At 32.9% G+C, this 23,219-nt stretch overlaps 2 protein-coding genes across 3 annotated transcripts; one reads left to right on the top strand and one right to left on the bottom strand.

The window, feature by feature from the left end:
* Positions 1-3,181: 3,181 nt before the first annotated feature.
* On the top strand, positions 3,182-11,866 carry LOC107905892 (helicase-like transcription factor CHR28). 2 transcript variants are annotated; one of them, XM_041093916.1, is made up of 12 exons: positions 3,182-3,602; positions 4,098-4,173; positions 4,254-4,622; positions 4,720-5,912; positions 6,804-6,875; positions 7,423-7,500; positions 7,575-8,499; positions 8,672-8,802; positions 8,960-9,178; positions 9,860-10,510; positions 10,577-10,786; positions 11,203-11,866. In XM_041093916.1, the coding sequence occupies exons 1-12, from the start codon at positions 3,456-3,458 to the stop codon at positions 11,305-11,307; spliced, it is 4,176 nt and encodes a 1,391-aa protein (XP_040949850.1). In that variant the 5' UTR covers positions 3,182-3,455; the 3' UTR covers positions 11,308-11,866. The 2 variants fall into 2 exon arrangements, with proteins under 2 accessions (XP_040949850.1, XP_016688160.1); XM_016832671.2 differs by having other exon boundaries at positions 3,184-3,602; positions 9,860-10,459.
* Positions 11,867-16,156: 4,290 nt separating this feature from the next.
* LOC107905893 ((E,E)-geranyllinalool synthase) lies at positions 16,157-22,011 on the bottom strand. The gene is made up of 12 exons (XM_041093915.1): positions 21,334-22,011; positions 21,029-21,221; positions 20,696-20,922; positions 20,486-20,609; positions 20,280-20,401; positions 19,946-20,181; positions 19,740-19,855; positions 18,096-18,194; positions 17,801-18,016; positions 17,575-17,704; positions 16,883-17,134; positions 16,157-16,806 (listed from the first exon to the last, which is right to left on the bottom strand). The coding sequence occupies exons 1-12, from the start codon at positions 21,659-21,661 to the stop codon at positions 16,306-16,308; spliced, it is 2,544 nt and encodes an 847-aa protein (XP_040949849.1). The 5' UTR covers positions 21,662-22,011; the 3' UTR covers positions 16,157-16,305.
* Between the last annotated feature and the right edge of the window lie 1,208 nt (positions 22,012-23,219).

Below are 23,219 nucleotides of genomic sequence, written 5' to 3'. Positions count from 1 at the left end.
ATATGTATGTGATTACGTTATTTTTTGTTTTCATGGGATTGAAGATTTGTTTCATAAAATAACATGAATTGACATGATAAGTAATTGAGATGTTATATGGTTTGATAACATGTTGAAACTCACTTTGTTGATGTTGTGATTTGTCATGTCTAGCCAAATCAATGCCAAGCCAAATAGCTTATAATGTTTAATTGAAAGATAAGGTAAGTTGTGTTTAATTCCCATGAACTTTCTAAGCATTTTATATGCTTACTCTACTTGTTTTCCCTTTTCCGTGTAGATCGTCACATTGCGGAAGGCATCAAGTCAGATCGTTTCGAAGCTCACACTATCCTATCATTGAATTTGTAGCTTTTGATCATTTTTAGTCAAAAGATTGTGACATGTATATAAGGTGTCTTATGATATAACTTAGCATGTAAATATGCTTACTTACGACAAGTTTATTTTAGCATTTACTTATTATGTTGAATTGGTGACTTAAATCATACATGTTGTTGAGTATATAGATGTGATGACTTGTAATTATAGATATGCCATATGGAATGGCAATGAATAGGTTAAAAATGGTTGAAGCTTATTTGAACTGACATATGTTGATTTCTTGTTTAAATTTGTGTTTTGGCATGTATTTGACTTATAATTAGGACTTTTTTTGAAGCAAAAGTAAAGTCATATATATTAATTAAAAGAAAAAAAAACCATTAGAAACCTTGACTCGAGGGTCATCTAACTCACACTGAGTTTGGATGGACGATGAAATGTGTTTAGTTTATTTTTTATTTCACATTATAGTATCGTTATAGTATTTAATCTCACAACTACCGTTGTTTTTATACTAATAGCAAATAAACACACTACACATCCAAATCCACCTTTAAATTATTAGACTTCTCCAATACACCGAGCCTATGCCCATATCGCTGTCAATGGAATTAACAAAAAGAGCATCAAATTCAAGCAAATAAGAAACACGAACATACGACGTATTCCATTCATTGTGATTTGCGTAAAACAAATTACTTTGAATAGTTTATTAACTTTCTTACAAATCCAAGCAAAACACAAATATTAAAATTGTGATGAAGGATGACTTTTTAACAATAAAAAAAAACACAAAAAACCTAAAACTTTTCAACTGCCCCATAAAATTACTCCATTTATGAACCACACATCACCTTCATCATGTCCCTCATTGAACCCTCACCCTCACCCTCACCCACATCTTCATCTCATTTTCGATTTGAGTTTCCTAAACATGTTCTTTGAGAAGAAAAAAATTATGTCGATCAATAACGTAACATGTATTAAACATGAAAACTTTTTAAGCATTTGTGACCCGAAAATAATCGATTTAGGGATCCGAGCCATAGACATTCAAGTGTTGAGGCTCAGTCATTGGGAACTTGTTTGACATTGTTTTTTCCCCTCAAAAAGTCTCCTGATATGAAATTTACCAACGAAAATTGACCCTTTTTTTTTGTTGCTAAAAGAAAGAAGATAATAAGTAAGGGCTCAACTTATTATAGATTTACTTGTTTTTGGCCTGTTCTTTTTGGTGAAGAAAACACAAATAGACTATCTTAATCTACCATAATCAGTATTTGTTGCTCCAGCAAACTCAATAACGACTACTAATTCTTTAGGAATCTTGTGAAACACTTGCAATGCTTTTAGTTACGAAGAATGAGCCAAATGATTCGTACATCATGTATATATTGTATATGTGTGAACTTAATTAATATATATTGTATTTTTAGTAGATTTTTTAAAATTATGATAATGTGTATATAATAGAAGAATTTATTTAAAATCATAATAAATTGATACTAGGGTTAAACTTAAATTTATTATATCAATTTTAGATTATAAATATGCTGTTACAAATTTAACGAGAGTTAACTTGAGTCAGCATTTTATTGATTTTATAGCTGAGTAAAAATAAATAAATGTATAATTAGAATGAATTGTGGCGTAATTTATTTATTTTTTACCAAACAAATTACAACGTCTTGGTCTCTCAGTGGGAACAGCTCTGTCAGAAGACAAAAAAGAGAAAATGCTCCCACGTTAGATAAATTCCCTGACATTGACTGACGAAATTTCACCGGCAAAAGCAACTGTTGTCCATTTCTTTGCCTTGGCCTAATTTTAAAGTTTTATTAGAATCACTTTATTTGGTAATTTCGTCAGAGTGGGAAGGAAGTTTCCGCACCCTCTTCTGGAATCTAATCTCACTGACTTTCGGCGGCGCGTGCACGCGCCTCCACCCCTTTTTTTTCTGATGAAAAGAAATGCCATCATTTGTATCGATTACTTTGCATGCTTATTACTTCCATATTAAGCAACATTGGCACAGAACTGTCGTCTTAAACTTCTGCTTTTAAAGTTGCACCCCAAGAAAGGACTTTCAATTTTCCAAACTCAATTAAGGGTACTTAATTAAGTTTATTTTTTCTTCATATTCAATATAGATTTGAAATCAAACAAAGTAATTCATCACTTCGTTTTGAAGAAAAAGAAAACCAAAAATTGTTTGGATGTATATGTTTGCATTAAAATACAAAATAAGTTTTCACGATAACGTGGATAAATACTGGAGATTGCACATTTAGTGCGAAAATGAAAACAATGAATTTTAAATAAATGCATATCAAAAATATTTTTAGCATGAAGTAATTCTATGCGACAACATTTTTTTAATCCTTGAAATTATAATGATATAATTAAAATATTCATGCAAACCCATTAACGACGCATTTGGTCTGCTAATAAAAAAGTAGAGGAAAAATATTTTTCAATTATTAATCACAAGACTATTATTTGATAAAGTTTTTGATTATAATCTTATCAAAATCAACGTCGTTATCCATGTAAATGCAAAGCATAAAATCAGGTAACTCGCGTGTTATTTCCACCGACTCACTTAAACTCAGCCACCGTCCTAGTCTAAAAAGGTAAAAGAACACACCGAAAATACTCCCAAAAAATGAATGTGAAAACGACAATACGACGTAGAATCACCAAGTCTTTTCGTTTTCTTCATTCTCCCTCCCCGCTCGTTCTGAGACTAACAGGATTTTAAAAAAAATTGAAATAAATATTATTTTTCTTAATTAAAAAAAGATAAAAAAAGTATTAAGTCATTTTACAGTAACCAATCCCTATTTAAAGTTTTTAAACCCCCCAAAAGGTCACCACATTCTTCACGACTCTTCCCATTCTTTTTCCTTATAATTTTCCAAAGCACAGAAACAAAAAAAGAAAAGAAAGAAAATTACATCTTATTTGAAACCGCCGACGTCTAAACTTCTCTCTGTTTTATTCGTTTAAGTGATGAGATTCAGATCCAAGACTTTGTTATTGCCGGTGAATTGGCCGGGGTTTACAAGAGCTTTCGGTTAGGGTTTCGAAGAGCAATTTGGGGTTTTCTGTTTTTGTTCCTTTTTTGTCTGATGATGATGACTGGGGAGGATAACTATAATGGTAGCTCTGGTTTCTTGTCAACTGGTTATCCCTCGGCCGATTTTGAGTTCGATGGTCTAAGCATCGATCTCGACGACTTCAATCGCATTCTTGAAGAGACTCCTGGTTCTTTGCAGGTAGTTATTTTCTCGTGATGAAATTCGGTGCCATTTTTATGGTTTGGAACGTGAAGATTCTGGTGGACTTCTACTCTTCAAGTGTGAAAATTATCAACAGGAATTTGTTATATAGATCACGTAATTCTGTATCGAAACCCTAGTAACTCATCTCCATATATATATTTGTGTAAGCAACGAGTCAGTGATAGCTTAGTTTTGGCTGTCTTTATGAGAATATCGATTTTTACAGCTAGATTGAAATCTAATGAAATGGAATTTATTGTAATAATTTTGATTCCCTGTACTCGTGAATTTGTGATTCTGAACTTTAAATTCATGACATTGAAGTTACTGAAATTGTAACTGGATTTGCCGAACTTTCAGTCTTAAACTTGTGATTATAAAAAGTTTGAACTGATTTTCATATATGCATATACATATATATTATATTGCCTTTGTTAGTCTTGTTTTCTATCCAATTCGAGTATTTAACTTACCTTCACCAAATTGCAGAGCAATCCAGAAGATCCATCATTTAGAAATATGTCTCAAGGGGAGTCGGCTCCTGAAACCAACCAATTTCAGAGTGGTAAAATTTTATCACACAAGCGTTTTTTTTTTACCTCTAAATACTTATACGATGAATTTTTTTTATTTTTGGATATGAAGAGTTGCTTTCATCGGAGTTTGCTTTTGGAGATCTTTTAAGATATCCTTCTGAGGCTTCAGATGCCAGGGCAGGGTCTCTAGGTGGCTTATTTGATTATCATAGGGAATTGGAACCGCCTGCACATGATTCTCTGGTCCAGACATCCTCTGCAAGTTTTCAAGACTTCTTTTCGACTGGTAAAGGGACATCCTGCACGGAGAGGGGTCAAATGTCTGTGCTTCAGATTCCTAGCTGTAGTACAGCATCTAGTTTTGCTGAGATAGATCACAACCTTGTGTTAGATCATGGAGATAATTTAAATTTTGATCTTGTGGATAATAGAAATGGTACAGAATCCAAGAATATCGCAGAGGAGTTTGACAACAAAAGTACGTTAGCTCTTGCCTAATAAACCTCAACAGTGTTATTCAGTGTGCATTTTGGAATTTGTGTATAATGCTGATTCAATTTTACTGAATCCTGCAGATGCTTTGCACGACCTTTCTGTTGAGAACATGAACTTTGTATTTGATAATTGTGGTGCCATTCTAACTAATACGTTGGAAACCCCAGAAGCTCCTGAAAATGAGGTAGCTATGCCTATGGAGTTTTCCTCCGTTGATGCTAATTTGACTTCACATAATGTCACTTCTAATGAGTCTTCCTTTTGTCACGGTTATGATATTGTTAGTGATGTTAGTGATCCTTGTTCAGTTTTACCTAATTGCATGAATGGAGATGTTGGGTATTTTGCTCATTCCTCAATGCACTGTTGGTATAATTCCTCAAATTTTATGTTTAAAGAAAGTAAGGAGGGTGAAGTGATTGAATTTCCAACTGAGAGTGCATGTTCAAGTAGTAGGATGATTTTTCATGATCAGGGAAGGACGAATAATGGTTCTGTGCCACAGCTCTCATTGACTGATTTCTCAGATGTAAAGCAACAGCATTTTGATGTTAAAGGAAATGGACATATTTTATCAGCATGTGGAAAGTTGTCATATACTGCTAATAATAGGCTTTTTGATGACAATGGATCAGTGCAACCATTCAATCGCATTGCTTTTTGTGCAAAGAATGAATATGATAAATTTGTTACACCTGGCAACATCTTCTGCCATTCTACTGAAGGTTTTGATAGAGCTGGATGGAGCAAATCTATTAACAGGGTTGATTCACTTGAAGAATCTAAGCAGTTCTTGTCTGATGTTCCGCCTATATCAAAAAAGGTATTAATGGTTAATGGCAAGGATGCTCATCATTCTCCTCAAGATATAAATCTAACTGTTAGTACTCAAACTTCCCTTGGTGGCGTGCATTTAGAGCAGTATTTACCCAGCTCTCACCCAATTACTTCATCCATGGTGCATTTTGGTTGTTTTGAGCATGAAAAAAGGAGCAGATTAATTCCTTCGAGAAGTATTGGTCTTTCAAAAGTTAGTCCTGAATCTATTCACAGCACTTCATCAGATTGCAGATCTCATGTTGATGATGATCCTGATATATGTATTCTTGAAGACATCAGTCAGCCTGCCCGCTCACATCAGTCCATGGTGCTCGTTAAGAAGACTCCTAGTCTGTCAAATGTTACATTTAGTAATCCGCATCATAACTCTGGAATGGGGGGTATCAGGCTCAAGGGAAATGATGAGCGGTTAATTTTTCGGGTTGCATTGCAGGTTGTGCTTTTTGTTTGAGATTGCGTTGTTTCTTGCTTTTAGCTCTTATAGATTGTAAATATGCCATTAACATTGCTCATATATTCACCTTAAATTTCTTTAAAATTTAAAATGATGTTTGATCTTGAGAGCTTTGAAGTTTCATATATGCACAGAGCATTTTCAAATTGAAAATTGATCTCATGGAATAAATTTAGCATTCCATATCTGTTGAATTAATTGAATTTGGATGAATTTCTGGGTATTGCTTGTGTTATAGCACACCTTTGGGGTAAATGTCTAGAAAGAGACAGTCTTCCACTCCTTTTTAATCCATGTTTATTTTTATGTGCATTATCTTTTCATTACAAAGAATCATCTTTAGGGAGTGAACTAATGAAACTTTATCCCTTATAGTTCACTGGTCTCTTTGAAATTTCTATAACTTGATAGTTTATTGCCTCTTACCATCAAAAGTTTTAATTATTACCCTTATGGGTGATTAAATAAAATGGGGCACTTAATGATTTGCCCATCTCGTTGACGCAACCCTGAATATTGGGAACCTTATTATGTTCCTTTTGGTCGTGTGCTTTGCTGCAAGGGCAAAATAATACTTTTGAAGGAAAGACTGCTGCATAAATTGTTGTAAGTTGTAATAGAAAGATTTCGACTAAAATCATTTAGAGTTCAGGCTCTTGCAGAACACTGTTCAGGTTAATTTGATTGTGTAATAATTGGGTTTTAGAGTATAATATTTCCAGGTGAAAGTGTTTTGCAAGATGCATGTTTAGGCTCCTATGATGTTGCCTTGTTTATGAGTTCAATTGGTGCTCCTATTGGAATAGATCTTGTTTGTGATATTATGGTTATTTATTGACATGATTACTGTAACTGTGGTATGCTTTGCAGGGTCTTTCTCAGCCGAAGTCTGAAGCTAGTCCTCCAGATGGTGTTTTAACAGTACCTCTTCTGCGACATCAGGTTTGAAATGTTCCATATTGTGCTCTTTCTGTTGTATTTCAGATTCTGAATGTTGAGGTTCTATGAAGTCTTATTTGAAAGAGTGGGAAATGATATTTAGTTAAAACTGGCTTCAGTCAAAGATTTGATTTGAAGAGGACGGTTGCTTATGATTTATGGTTCGCTTATCTACCTATTCCTACAATAGGCATGACTTATCTGCAAGATTGAATAACTTAACTAAAATATGCTTATGGTGATTGTTTTGGTTTTTTTGAGTTTTTTGCTCTTTTTTAATGAGAAGTTGGATATTTCCTTGCTAATCGTGGATGCAGTCAAAGATGAAAACTTTTGCAAAGAAATTCTGCTATTTGTTTTTGGTAGTTTATTTAAGGTACTATTCCATTTGTTTAGATGTAACTGAAGATTTTGATGTTGAAAAATCTCTTCCATCTTGCCTTTTCTGTTTCTCTATGTCTGCATAGTAGGTATCAAGGTTATTTTGCATGTTAACTTTTGAGTGTGTATGTTTCTGTTCCAATTCCTTTCTAACATAATCCATGGATAGAGAATTGCTTTGTCATGGATGACCCAGAAGGAGAAAGCTGGCTCACACTGTTGGGGAGGAATTCTTGCAGATGATCAGGTCAGTTGCAATATTCTGAGGCTGTCTTGCATTAGTTACACGATTAGTGAATTATGTTTGTATATGTACTGCAGGGATTAGGAAAAACTGTATCAACAATTGCACTTATTCTTAATGAAAGGCCTCCTTCTTCTAGAGCATCTTCTCAAGATATGACTAAGGTTGGGATGGAAATGTTAAATTTGGATGATGATGATGATGATGATAAGGATGATGTGGGTGATGAGGAAGGGAGGAAGCAAGAATCTGACAGCAGTCAAGTTATGTCAAATGGTGCTTCAAATAAAAGCTCTTCTCCATCAGGGCAAGCAAAGGGAAGGCCGGCTGCTGGAACTCTCATTGTATGTCCCACAAGTGTATTGCGGCAATGGGCAGAGGAGTTGCATAATAAGGTGACGAGCAAAGCTAATCTCTCTGTTCTAGTATACCATGGAAGCAACAGAACTAAGGATCCTTTTGAGTTAGCAAAGTATGATGTTGTCATCACTACGTATTCTATTGTTAGCATGGAGGTCCCAAAGCAGCCTCCTGCTTGTGGAGATGACGATGAGAAAGGGAAGTGGGAAAGTGAAAATGCTTCATCTAATGATTTTCCAGAAAGCCGGAAAAGGAAATGCCCTTCTAGTTCTAATAAGAAAGGGGTGAAGCATAAGAAGGGAGCGGATGAATTGCTTCTTGATTCTGTTTCTCGACCTCTTGCAAAAGTTGGATGGTTTAGAATTGTTCTAGATGAGGCCCAAAGCATAAAAAACCATAGAACTCAAGTTGCTAGGGCCTGTTGGGGCCTTCGTGCTAAACGCAGATGGTGCTTGTCTGGGACTCCAATTCAAAATGCCATTGATGACCTTTATAGCTACTTCAGATTTCTGAGATATGACCCTTATGCTGTTTACAAGTCATTTTGTTCTGCCATAAAAATCCCAATTTCTAAAAATCCAGCAAAAGGGTATCCGAAATTGCAAGCTATCTTGCAGACAATAATGTTACGTCGCACCAAAGGTACTAAATGTGTAATTTTTAATTAATTTTAGTTGGTCTTGCAGTGAAATGCAGTTCTAGTATAATGTTCCCAGTCCTGTTTATATATCACTGGTTGTAGAATTTTCTTGGGGATGTAATTTGTGTGCAACTAAGTGCAATCACTTATGATCGCTTCTTGTTCTTTGTGCAGCTACACTTCTTGATGGGAAACCAATTATTAACTTGCCACCAAAAGTGATAGAACTGAAAAAGGTGGAATTCACAGAGGAGGAACGTGATTTCTACTCCAGACTGGAGTCCGATTCACGTGCTCAGTTTAAAGTATGGTTTTAATGTAATTAGTTTAGATTCATCACAGGCTTTTTTACATTCCTTATAGCTTTACATGATACATCTAATGGTACTAAACTGCTAATAGTTTATGTGGTCATATAATTCTTCCATTTGAAGTCTGTTTCAATTTTGAATGCTTTTTCAGGAGTATGCAGCCGCAGGGACTGTCAAACAAAACTATGTGAATATCTTGTTGATGCTTTTGCGTCTTCGCCAAGCCTGTGATCATCCTCTTCTAGTAAGGGGTTTTGACTCAAACTCTTCTCAGAGATTGTCAATTGAGACTGCAAAGAAGCTTCCTCAGGAGAGGCTAACATTTCTTCTGAGTTGTTTATCTTCTTTGTCCCTATGTGGCATCTGCAATGTATGTAGTTATGTTCTGCTTGTATCTTCTGTTGGTTTCCATCCACTTTCAGAATTGCTTTGCTTTATAAGACTTTTGATGATTTAATCTTGCCTACATAGAGTTCTGTCTTTATATGCTTTTAATGGATTTGAGTGATCAGGTAATGATTCATGGAATATGGCTAGATGAAACACCTGTTTGTGCATGTTTAGATTTTTTAGCTTTGGGTATGCAGAAGGATTATAGTGTACCATTAGGGAGGGATATTTTTGCCCTGTATGGCTCATTAATGAGGAAAATTTCTTTGGAAGACCTAGAATATACCTAATGAAATATTATGCTAGCCATGTCTGTCCTTGGAGATCTTTATTCATCTGAGAAAGGGCTCTACTAACCTACTTTTTCTTCATCTTCCTTTTCAAGGCTATCTTCATGGTTATCTTTTAATGACAGTGTACTTACGTATAAAAATTACGGTTAAAACTGAACAGCTTTGACAAATTTTTTCCCCTGTGAGATTCATTTCCCTCAATCTCTATATGGTCGAATATTCCCAAGAACTTTGCTTGCTCTTTGATAATGCAATTACAGTCTTATCTATATATGTTCATAATGGTGATGGTCAATTGTTTCATTTGGAAAAAAATTTCTTTGTAGTTATTCCTTTAGTATCTTTGCAATTTTTTGTGGTTTCTGTAGGATCCACCAGAAGATGCTGTTGTTGCTGTATGTGGTCATGTTTTCTGCAACCAATGCATCTCTGAACATCTCACTGGTGATGACTACCAGTGTCCCACTGCAAATTGCAAAGTTAGACTTGGTGCATCATCTGTGTTTTCAAATGCCACTTTAAACAGTTCTCTCACTGAGCTGCCTAGTCGGGAAAGTTCCCTCAATAGTTCTGGTTCTAAAGTTGCTGAGGTAATTGGGCCTTATTCAGAGGATAGTTTGTATGGTTCTTCCAAAATCAAGGCTGCCCTTGATGTCCTGAAGTCACTAGCTAAACCTCAAGATGATAGATTAAAGATTAGTGGCTGTCCAGAAGGTTCATCTGGCCTCCAATCTGGGGACTCACCAAATGGTTATCATGAAGAAAAAATTCCGGTTACAGGTGAAAGTTTGAATGGTTCTTCTAAGGTACTTGGAGAGAAAGCCATAGTTTTTTCCCAGTGGACGAGGATGTTGGATTTATTTGAAGCCTGTCTTAAAAGTTCTTCCATCCAATATAGAAGACTTGATGGAACTATGTCGGTTGCTTCTAGAGATAAAGCGGTGAAAGATTTCAACACCCTACCGGAGGTTTTAATGGCATCTTATTTTGTTCTCTGTTTCTTTGTCTTCTATCATGAGGTAGTGTGACATTTGGTGTTTATGATTCCTCTTATTGACTTGTGAAATTGATTCCTTCGCTTGTAGGTATCTGTTATGATTATGTCTTTGAAAGCTGCCAGCCTTGGGCTGAACATGGTTGCCGCTTGCCATGTTCTTCTGCTGGATCTTTGGTGGAACCCTACAACTGAGGACCAAGCAATTGATAGAGCACATCGAATTGGGCAGACTCGCCCTGTAACTGTTCTACGACTAACTGTGAAAGATACAGTTGAAGATCGTATTTTAGCTCTTCAGGTATGCTTTTCTCCCATCTATATTGTCTTTCATGGTTAACATCATAATTTTTATCAAGGTGAAGACTGTGTGATGATTTTATGTGGTCTGACAAGGAATAGTAAGTGTTATGAACATTATTGTAGTTAAATATAGTTTAAAACTAAATATGGGGCTGTTTTACATTTGTGGGTCATAAGTTGAAGCCCACGGACAGGTGTTTATTCGTCGAAACCCTGGCCTGAATATGATTCATCCTGTGGACCACACCTCTATCTGGTAGTTGTCGGGAATATTAGGTTTAAACTAATTTGTGCTTTGTTTAAATGTCCCTGGTAAAAACACCTAGAACTTATTTGTTTTTGCTGAAAGCTTTGCTTAAGAAATGTTTTTTTCTTTCCTATGCTTTAATTATTTTGATGTTTGTATATTAACAGCATAAGAAGAGAGAGATGGTTGCATCAGCATTTGGGGAGGATGAAACTGGTGTTCGTCAGTCTCGTCTCACAGTAGAAGACTTGGAATACTTGTTCATGGCATGAGATTTTACCTTTAAAATAGCCTTATTTTGCATTCCTAAATTGGAAACATTAGACTTGTTCCTGATGACGTTGAATCTTTGTTAGTTGGGGATGGAAAGATTAGATAATTCCCCAGCTTCTCCCTTTAGAATATTTTCTGACCCATCTTCCCTGCCTAGCATACGTCATTTTGCTGACCCAAATACCATTTATAGGCTCGTTTGGACCTGAGCTGGAGGATTTAAGGCTCTTCAGACACTTTGTGAATACTCCCGAAAGAATCCACACGATATACTCGTAGTCATAAAAGTAAAGTTAATTTTTTTTCTCTGGCGATTCATAGTTTTCAACCTTTAATAGTTTTAGTTATTAGAGCTTTTCGAGTGATTCTTTTAGTCAGAGTTGTAAATGACGGACGAGAATTGTTTTTTTACAAAAATAGAGAATTGGAATTTGTAGCTTCATTGGATACTTTGAGTGGTAAGTAGTATTGGGTCGTAGTGTATTCGTATTCATTAACTTTTGAGGCGTCTATTGAAGCCGATGAATAGAATGATCACTTTGATCTCTGTTCATTTCATCCAAATTTGGCATACTCAGTTACCCCTTCCCCCCCCCCCACCCCAGTCACTTGTGCTAAATCTCGGCTTTCCTCTGCATCTTAGAATGGGATTCTTGTTTCCTAGAATATTTTTTATTTTCTTCTAATTGTTCTATTGGTACGATTGGCTTAGCGGGCGAAAATTTTGAGATAAAAAGTGACGACGTGAGGAAGTTGCTATTTGTGTCTTTATTTCCTATTATCCAAAACATCTCCTCAACTATCTTTTGGATCAGCAAAATGAAGCAACAAAGGCATAGCAGGCGCCATGGAATTGATTCTCCATAAAGGACACAAGGTAACCGATCAGGGTTAGCATTTGGGACAAAACGTTTGGGGCATGACACTCGAGCTCAATGCCCAAGCAAGATAGAGATTGTCGTGGACTGGACAATTTAGCTCATCTCATTGCCACACCTTTGTGGGCAGTTTTTAAGGATTGAGAACTTGGGATATCCGATCGCCTGTTCTTGTCATGCTTCTTGTTAGGCATTTTATTATTATTATAAAGTAACAAGGCTTTGATACTATTTTTAAGCATTATTGATTCATCCTCGTATACGGCTCAGAACTAATTGTTCATTATCAAATGGATTTTTTTTATTCTAATAAAAAAAATTGACAAATTTCGATACTAATAAATAAAAAAATTAAAAATTCAAGATAAAAAATTATTAATTTTATCATTTTAGTTTTTGAATTTGAATTTGATTAAGATACAATGATTTGACATTTTAAAGTTTTGTTATGTCATCACTTATATTTTCTAAAAAAAAAGAAAAGAAAATATGTTACGTGATATAATTTTTGAGTGTCATGTTATATTTTAATTGAATTAAAGTTTAAATGATTAAATAGAAAAAAAAATTACAAATTTAGATTCAACATAGACGCATTAAAATTAAAAAATGAAGGTTAAAAATTCACAAAATTTAGTACCAAATGTTATTTTATTTAAAAAAAAAAGAATGATTTCGTTTATTAAACTATGTTAACAAGATTCCAATAAAGATAGAAGCCAAATAAAAAGTGGCAAAGAAAAGCAAAGCACAATAAGAGAAAAATAAAAAGCATAGCATAAACAGACATGGATTTCAATCCCAAATATACGGAATTAGAATTGGAAGTCAAAATAAATATTTTTGAATCAGTACGTTGATAGTGATATATAACTTATTTAAAATAAAACATGAAGACGTAAGGCTCCAAAATACCACAAACACGTGATATTCGTTTAGATTGGGTGACCATGTTTATCTCATTTATGGTCAGTGCTTGACTTTGGCTCCTGGACCACTAAGGAAGAATACTAACAACACAAATAAATCAAAGACGACGGAAAAGGTTGTACAAGTAAATCCAAGAAAGGAGCAAGTAAAGAAAGAAATTAGCCACACAATGTTCAAACACAATCATATATATATACATTTTAAAAATTAAAAATAAAATAAATTGTTTCGTTTGAAATTTGAAGTTTTTTTTATAGAATATTTTAGAATTTAATGGTATTTTTGACTTAAAAAACTCAAAATTCCTTTAAAATATAAAAAAAATCTAAAATTCCGAGAAATACCATTAAATTCTACAATTTTCCAACAAACACATTTAAAAAAAATTATGAAAAATTTAAAGAGCTTTTTAAAAGTTTTGCATACTTATAATTTAAAAAACTACTTTTTATAAATTTGAAAAATAGGTAATGATTTTTTTAGTTTTTAAATTTCCCAAGTTATAATATTTTTGATATATTTTTTTAAAATTTAAGTAATTTTTTAACATGTGGTTTTATTTATTAAAAAAATGGAATGGAAGTAAGGAGTTAAAAATAATGTGAGTATGGAAATGAGAAATGAATTGTAATACAAATACGAAACAGGTATTAAGGGTGAGGTGGAATCCACCCACCTACTCCATTGGACTGTTCATACACATTAACTTCGGTGATGTTCATTTTGGATTTCTTGTTTCATTTTGGTCATTACCCCGCTCTTGCTCCTACCAAGATTGAAGTAGTATTACAATTGATTTGTTTGAAATTTAGTTGCAGTTGATATAATTAAAATCGTGTATAAATTAATATTTTTATAGATTAGACTATAAGAATACTCATCTAATTATACATTTGGTTTGTTGACTGAGTCTTAGCTTGATTGGCATAGACGTTGTTGCCAATCCAAGAGGCAGGAGGAGGTGGATTCGAGTATGTTGAAGTGCATTATCCTCCTATTTATGGGTAGTTTTAGGTATTGTTTTAAAACAAAGAGAAGATATGATCATAATCTATAATGAGATTATTCAAAAAAGAAAATTTGTACACATAGTTTTATTTTGTCGTTGGTTGCCGTTAATTCAATAACAAAAGTCTAATGCGAGCTTTTTTGTTGGCTTAACAACAAATTTAGCCCCTTTATGTTTATACTTTCTAATTAAAAATTTTAACAAATTTGTTATTTTGATTAAAAAATTTAGCCCCTTTTTGTTATCGTGATTTAAAAAATTTAACCCTTAATATTTACAAAATTTGTTATTTTGATTACAAAGAAAACATCTTGATTGGAGTAATCAAACATACTAATTAAGCATCTGTCTAATTCAACATTATTAATTGATTTTCATATTTAATATATAAGTAATATCATCTATTAGAATAAGTCTTGAATGTAATGATAGGACACATTACATATTGAAGAGAATAACGGAGTTTGATCCTTAAATAGAATATTACTAAAAGGACAACTCCAATCTCTTTCCCTAAATGGGACCAAAAGGGGAAAAATGTTGGCTAGCATCTCTATTCGGGATAACGTCACCCACAAAAGCTCCATTTCTTGTATATGCAATCCCTCTTAAGCATTTAATATAACCAAACAAATACAACAATAAAAAAACCCAGATGTAAAGTATACCAACAAATATGAAAAATCTACAAGCTTAACAATGATGTAGGCATGTGAGAATATTTTAGACTAAAATAATTAGTTTTTTTTTTAAAATTTAGGATCAAATTAATAGAATGTATAAATATTAGAGGCCTAAATATATTATTAGGTCAATAAAAAAAATTCATATTAAACTTATGTTAAAGTTAACAGTAACTAATAGGAGAGTGACTAAAATATTTAATTTAAAAAGTTTGAGTAATTAAATAAAAAAATTAATAGTTAAGTGACCAAAATAGAACTAAATACATATTTGGATGATTATTCTTGGAATTTGTCATTTTTATATTAAATTAAAAAAATTTGGGGTTTGGGTTGTTAGTGTATATGTCTTTGGCGTAAAGTAGTTATATAATTTTTTAAAAAATTGTAAATATATTATAAATAAAAGTTTAATTAAGCTACTCGAATTGAGTATTAAAGTTGTTCATTTGTTCGATAGTGTAAGATTAGCTCAACAATAACTAACTCAAATTAAAAAAAGGTGTTGTTTAATAAATTAAAAAAGAAATTTTAATACTAAATTTATATTAAAACGTTGTTTGATAAATGTAAAATTTAAATACTAAATTGATTATATATTTTGATTTACAAAAAGAAATTATTTATTTCTTAGCTTTAATTTTATTAATATAATATTTTATATTATTTTAAATAATTTTGGATAAAAATTATATGATAGTTTGAATATATAAATATTTAAAAAGATAACGTAATATTTTTTTATTAAAATAAAATGAACTCAATATTTTCAAGCTTAAACTATAGTTATTTATATTATTTAATATTTTTGTTGAAAATTTTATATAGTTGTTCTTCTCTATAATAATCGCCCTCCATAATAGCATTTAATTATAACAACTAAATTTGTTGTAAAATTAATTTTTTATATTTTATTTTTAACTTTTATAACAACTTTTCATCTATAACAATAACAAGTACACTCTTTACTAAATTATAATTTTTTATAACATTCTCTTATCTTCAATTTTAGTAAAATTAATTCTATTTTTAAATGAATTAAAAATTAATAAATTTTATTTAAGATATTATTTCAATGAAAATTTTAAAATTATTTTTAATAAAATAAAATTTTGAAAGGATTTATGAAATAGGTAAATTATAAGAGGGAGGGTAAAGTCCTAATAGCAACATGATTAGGACGACTCAAACTCAGGTCACACCTAGGGGTGATGAACACCATGATCATCAAATCAACACACGGTGTTCAAAACACATAACTTTCGTAACTTAAAAATACTGATATCTGATTTAGTTTTTTATCATTAAAGCACTGTTTATTTGTGTAGAGGACACTAAAACTATTGGATGCGCAACCATATACATTCATTTAATTAACACATATTTCGTCTTCTTCAACGAATTCAACAGGGATCCACCTCCACAAGGGAAGTATATACACTTTATTTATATTATACATTATTGTTCCCAAAACTATGCAGGGTTAGACCTATTTGATTAGGCGAAGGACAACCTAAAACTTGGAGTGATAAACATATTAACATATCCGCGCCTAGCAATGGGCAAAGAAGCTTGGTATCCTATAATTCTTCTCTTCTGATATTTGAATAGTCGTATAACAAGCTGCTGAGAACTTATTATTGTTTGAAGTTCCTTGTTCGAACCAGACTGTGAAGGAAGAGGAACCAATGGCTTCCATGTCCCAACATCTAGAGGAACATATATAGCCTTTTGTATGTCTTGAATCATCTCTGTATTGGAATCGTACCGGTTGCTGGAGTTGAAGAACATCTGAAACACTTTCATGCACGATAAGTGAAGTCGCCTCGATTCAACGGGCAAATCACTTAATCCGTTCATCAAAGCATGCTTAAATAACTCTTTCCTCTTTTTGTCGATCAAGTCCCGCATGAAGGTGATCGAGTCGTCGATGTTTGCATCCGGGTTTTCCTTCATGTAAAGCAATGCGTAGTTCATTTTCCCATCTTCTATTTCCTTCTGTCACAATTAGCTTCCTTATGAATACAAAGAGGTTTTAGATGAAAGGAAGGATTGCAGGGGTTTTACAATTTACCTGGTAGCTTTGTATGTCATTCAACAAACGAGTTATAAGCATGGTGAGTTTGGTAATGGTCTTGTACTCGGCGGCAGTGGGGCTGATTTCAGCATTCGGCGAGCTTGATTTCAGGAAGAATGAAGCCGGAAGAACCAGTGTATGTGCAGCGATAGATGTGGTGGCTGTTCGAAGGTACTCATCAGTTGATGGCATGTATCCACTTTTGCTCCATTTGGCCTCCATAAGCCATGAAGCAAATGTCTCACACCACTGCATCAAATGTTTATTTCGTTAATGTTATTGACATGCTAATCAGATTGGACAGTGCCTAATTTCAACATTGTTTCACTTAGCGCCGACCAAAAAAACCTGGAAATTCAAAATCGAATTCAACTGTGGTGTGTTGATGATTTTCGGAATATAAATTAAAAAATTGCAATTGTTTAAACTGAACAAAAAGTTATTGTTTCAAATAAATGAAGTGAATAAATATTTTATATTTAAAATAGTGAAAATAGTTTTAAATTTTTATATAAAAATATTATTGATTATTTTTTATTTAGTTGGAAAATTAATTTTTTAAAAAATTTTAAACTCGATGAAATTAACAAATCCAAAACTAAAATGAAAAAAAATAAAGAATGAAACCGAATTACTTTAGAGTAAATGAAAATTTAAGAATTCCGCAACCGAGCAAAACCGCCACTTACTATTTGCTGTAGATAACTTGTTATATCGGTTCCTTGGTGTTGCCGATATTTTTCAGCAGTTTCTTTCACAAGATTATCAAGGGCATCAAAGATGGCCTTACTGTGCCCGCCTACTCCTGTACCATCCCATCTGTTATGTGCAACCATTATCAACAATTAAAGGTATTCAGCACGTTCCCAAATAATCTAGTATTAATTATGCTTTTATTGTTGGTGCATTAATGACCTTGTAACAGCATCAATGAGGATGTTAAGGTCATTTAGAGAAGCTTCCATGTCAAAAAAATCATCAGCGACCGTAATCAATATAGCACTTTTGGCCACCAGCATTCGGATGTGGGAGTCATAAGGCAGGGAAAGGCTGGCAGAGATGGCGAAGTAGCAATACATGGTTTTCTCTCGACCAAATCCCATATCACTAAGACCCCATTTCAGACACCAGCTGTTGCCATTAAACAAACAAGCGCCTGTCATCAGAAGAAGAAGAAGAAGAAGAAGAAGAAGAATTCAGTTTTCCTTACCTTTTCAATTCAGCCATTTCCTTCTTGTAAATTGACTGCCTAAACTCATAATCTGCTACAGCAAGTTGCACTAACTTTTCATTTTTAGCCCTTGATATCCTGAAAACCGGCAATTCAATGTTATACTTACTCAGCAAGCCAATATTTGTTTTTATTTTTCCTGCCCCCGGGGGGGATTTAATTAAAATTTTCGTGTTCTGGTGTAGATCAAACCCATATAACTTGACTCAATAAATTCATCAAAATATCCTCTTTTAATTCAGTAAATGATTTTATATTTTCGGTTTAGAATTTTATAATATTTTGTTGCATTTTAACTACTTTGTTTTGGTAACATTTTAATGCATAATTCAGCATTTTAATTATATCATTTTTCTCACTTTATTTTTTAAACTTTTGTGTCCTTCTGCCATTAAAAAAATTTTCAATCAATTATGTGTTGTCACATGATGTCACAATGTCATAATCATGAATTATTTTTAAAAAATCTTTAAATTATAAAATATAAAATTACTAAAAATTATAAATAACGGTAAAAATTATTAAAAAAACCAAGTACATAACCCTGCTCACGATAGCTCAAATAAACTTGGATTGAATTTCTTTTACTTGCTTACGTTTGGTTTGGACCTTTTTTTTTTACAATTTTTAACAAATTTAATATTTTTTTTAAAAAAATTGTAGTAATTTTATATTTTAAATTTTATGTAAAAGTATAATAATTTTATTTTTTAAAATTTAATCTTAAATCCAATTTAAGCGTTTACATAAAATATATAATATATATTTTACCATTTTATAATTTCCAGTGAATTTTTGTAAGTTTTTTTTATCATTTTAATAATGTGCAGTAATTTTTATAATTTTATTATAATTTTATGATTTCTAAAAAAAACCAGATGACATGACGGAACACAATTGGCTGGAGTTATTTTTAACAACAAAAGGATTGTGAGCATCAATAATGTTAGGTAGGGGTGCGTAAATTTTGGATAAAACCGAATTATCGATCGATTAACTGAATTAATTTGGTTGGAGTCGGTTAATAAATTTTTGAAAGTTCGATTAACAGTTTATTCAGTACGAAATCAGTTAATTAATCGAATTAACCGAAATTTTATATTTTTATATACATTTTACATATATTAAATTTGGTTAATTTGATTAATTTTTTATATGTTTTATACTTTTTTAACTAAATATATATATAAATATAAATTTCGATTAACTAACCGAATTAATAAAAAAAGTTTAGTTCAATTAACGGTTAAAGATTTAAAAGGATTGGTTAATTCAGTTAATGGTATTTCGGGTCGGTTAACCGATTGAATACTCTTAATGTTAGGTCTAGGAACACTGAATAACTTTGGTTCTTGATATGAGAAAAAAAAAGTGTAACGGATCAAATTGAAAAAATGACATACTTTAGAGACTAAACGGTGCATTAAGCCTAATTAACAACTTATTTAATTTCATATGGAAAATAAAATAATATAAAAAATATGTAATAATTTGAGATAGCGAAATCAGAAAGTTTCGTAAAATTATTTATATTTTTAAATTCAAGATAGGGACGGAAGTCTATTTAAGATCGGGGTGAGCTAAAGACGGTCTCGCAGCGTTGCGATGGCCGAGTACTTGTACCTGTGAAAGCAGGTTTTTCCTGGCCACAAAGCATTCATCTCATTCTGTTCAATCCACGCCCTGTGTTCCAAGTGATCCAATCGCGCCACCCATGGAAGACTCAGCTCCTCCTCCATCTATTCAAACCCACATTGCACATATTTAGTATATATGTGCCTCACAAATTCAATTACCATTTCATTATAAGAGGCAACAAAATAGGATACCATTCTCTGAAAGGCGGACGATTTTGTAAAAACGTCATTATCTGATCCAGTTCCCTTACTTACAACTTTCTCCAGAACTTTCCTGGAAAATGATCTTGCTTCCTCCAGTTCGTATTCTCCGGAAAACATAACATCCGTGGCTCTATAAACATTAAGCATCACGCTTGAGAAAAATTCCTGATTTTTCTCTATATGATCTACAATTTCATCATCATTCAAGAACCAACACAAGCTCCCTGCACGCATATGGAAAACCATGGATTTAGAGTTTGAAAAAGATCACGTCTATTGCACTATATTGCATGAAATTTGGTTAAAAAAGCCAAAAACTTACATGGGGATATGTTATAACCATGCATGCGAAGGAGTCGAAATGCCAAAGAGTCCTTTTGTAGTTGGGTTGCAACTGAAGCAACACTATTGCTTTTCTCTGATGATGATTCCTTAGTATAAGTCCTGAAAATTACCGTCATTAATTTGTAAAAATATTTTAACGTGTGTGTTAAAATGAAATAAATAAAGCAGTGCATGGGTCATTACTGGTAAACTTGGGTCAAAATCTCTTCAATCTGCTGCGTGAAATGTTCAGACAATCCCAACCGTTCAAGTTGATTGGCCAAACCAAGTTTTATTAGCTCTTCATCCATTGGATACGTCGGCGGGACTACAACAAATTTTTGTGAGGGTATAGCCAAAAATTCGAAGCCAAAAAAAAACTAATAAAGATGACGACTATGATGCCTACTTTACCTCCATTATTGCCACATTTTTCAATTAGCGATTGCAAGTAAGCTAAGCAGTCTTTATTCCCGGTAGCCATGAATGCACATGCAGTTGCTGAAGGGGATTGGAATAATGAGCCATCACCACTCAAGTTCTTCATTATTTCTTGTTCATTAGCGGCGTACAATGAAGGCAACACTTCGAGGTATGATAATAGTGAAGGATAGGCACCGCCAGCAGCAAGTTCCTTATCACTACCCCAACAAAAAACGAAGTTGGACCTTAATTGATGAATTTTGCAGTTTAACTATACATATTAATAACGCTTATGAATCACTTAGGTTCTGGTTTACAAATAACCTTTCTAGGATTTGTTCTCGTTCAAAGAAAATATCCATCAACAACCCTTTCAAATGGTGGGGGAAGTCCAGGTCTAGGCCAGTTTTACGTGCAAGTTCAATCATCCCAGGGAAAACAATGGCAAACCAACGAGGAAACTGGTTTTGATGTCCTGCTAGGAGATACTCTGCGTTTGCTCGAATAAAAGCCAGTCCTGAAACACATTATCATAATAAAGAATTGCATGTTAAAAGGGTAATTGGAGAGCAATAACACATGCCAGAGAATAATTATGCTTCACTTTCCACCGAATTTTGATTTAATACCTTTCTCTGCATTTTCCTTCCCCACATTCCACTTTTTGAGAGCAATAACAGAAGCCAGAGTAGCAGGCAAAGACTCGAGGGTGGGGTTGCCATGAGCGTCACACTCTCCCCAAAACCCTTCTTGGGTCTGGTTTTTGAGCACCCAATCCAAGCAAACCCCGAACATGGGTTCCATAGAGCATGGTTGGTTCGAATCTGCAGGAACCATGGCTAACCAGGCAGTGTCGTAAGCAGAAGGTGAAACAAAAGAGTAAGGATCGACGTCCAATAACATCTCTTCCTTCATCATTTTAACTAAAGCTTCGATTGAATCCTTTGAAAGCTCCATTCCAGAGAAAATGTAATCAACCGAAATCCGATAACTTTAAAGTGTTACAAATTTCTTAGATCAATCAGTAGTGGTACGAGCCGCTTACTGTCCATTTATAGTAATTGTAGTTCCCGCAGACCGTGTTCCACAAAAAATTGTCGAGCTCCCACACGTGAATCTTGTTGCAAGATGTTCCCGTTGGATGACATTAATTCTTTAAACAAAATAAGTGGAAGACATAATTTTAAATTAAACTATCAAATTATGCATGCTTTTAAAGAAAAATCAAATTATGTATTTTTCAATGAAAAGTCAATTGTAAACAAAGTGGGTTTTGGAGAGGATGCAAGTGGGGTGGAGCCCAAATGCTGCAGTCCCTCGTTAAATTCCCCTCAACGTGGTTAACGTTTGCTGACTATTATTTTTGTTTCGCTTTTCCACGCAACTTACTCAAAAGATTATTAATGAAAATAATAAGTTAAAACTTACGTACGTAAATGATTCGTTTTTTATAGTGATCATCGGTGCTGCTTAATACATTGATAACACCGCCCCTTATCATTAATCAATTATTGGCATTTTAAAAAAAATATTTTTTGGGTGCCACCACTATGTCAAGTGGCATCCGTTAAAATTTTAAAAAATATGTTTTTTAAGTATAGCCATCGTGTTAGGTGGTATTAGTGATATTTAAAAAAGACTATACTAAAAAAAGTAGTTCGAAGCTTTAGTTATTGTTTTAGAAGATTTGGAGCTAGCTATGGGGACATGAACCATAGAAGTCAACAAGAAGGACGAAATCTCTTCTTCGGTGGCTATTAAGTACGATGACTAGAGTTTTCAATTGAAAAAAAAGGAAAAAAAAACTGAATATGGCGACTCGGGTTTTCAATTGAGAAAAAAAAAGGAAATTTGAATAGAAAAGGAAAAGAGAGTATATGAAAAATAAAAAATCAAATATAGTAAAGGAAAGATAATAACATATATGAAAAATAGAAATATGAAAGGAAATTTAATATTTTATGGAAAATACATATCTCTATTTTCCATATCTATTATTCTATTTTACATAGTTTCCCTCTCTTGTCCCACTATTTTTCTCTCATATCTCTTTTTTTTTTCACTCTCATCTCATCTAAAATTATTTTTTTGAAATAATATTTTATGAAAAATACATATCTCAATTCTCTATTTACAGATCTTTATTTTACATGTACTCAAACTAAATATATTTTCTATTCTACTCTATTTAAATAGAAATTTCATTTAAATAAAAATTGAAATTTTTTGTTTTTGGATTTTTTTTTGAATAATCTCATTAAATGTTTCGATTATATATTTTTTTGACACAATGCTTAAAAGTACCCATAGCCATTTTTCAACCCATAAATAGAAGGATAATATTCTTCAGTACACTCAAACCCACGTTCTCTTGCATTGGCAACAATGCACATACCAATCGAATTAAGATTCAATCGATGGATTTTTGTCTTTTTAAAACTTCAATTAAAATTTTCAAAATTATTAAAATATTTCAATTTGTATACACAATCAACCCTTACATTGTACGGGATAA

The sequence above is a fragment of the Gossypium hirsutum genome, chromosome D05, assembly GCF_007990345.1.
Source record: "Gossypium hirsutum isolate 1008001.06 chromosome D05, Gossypium_hirsutum_v2.1, whole genome shotgun sequence".
Classification (NCBI taxonomy): domain Eukaryota; kingdom Viridiplantae; phylum Streptophyta; class Magnoliopsida; order Malvales; family Malvaceae; genus Gossypium; species Gossypium hirsutum.
This window is presented reverse-complemented; position numbering and strand designations above follow the sequence as displayed.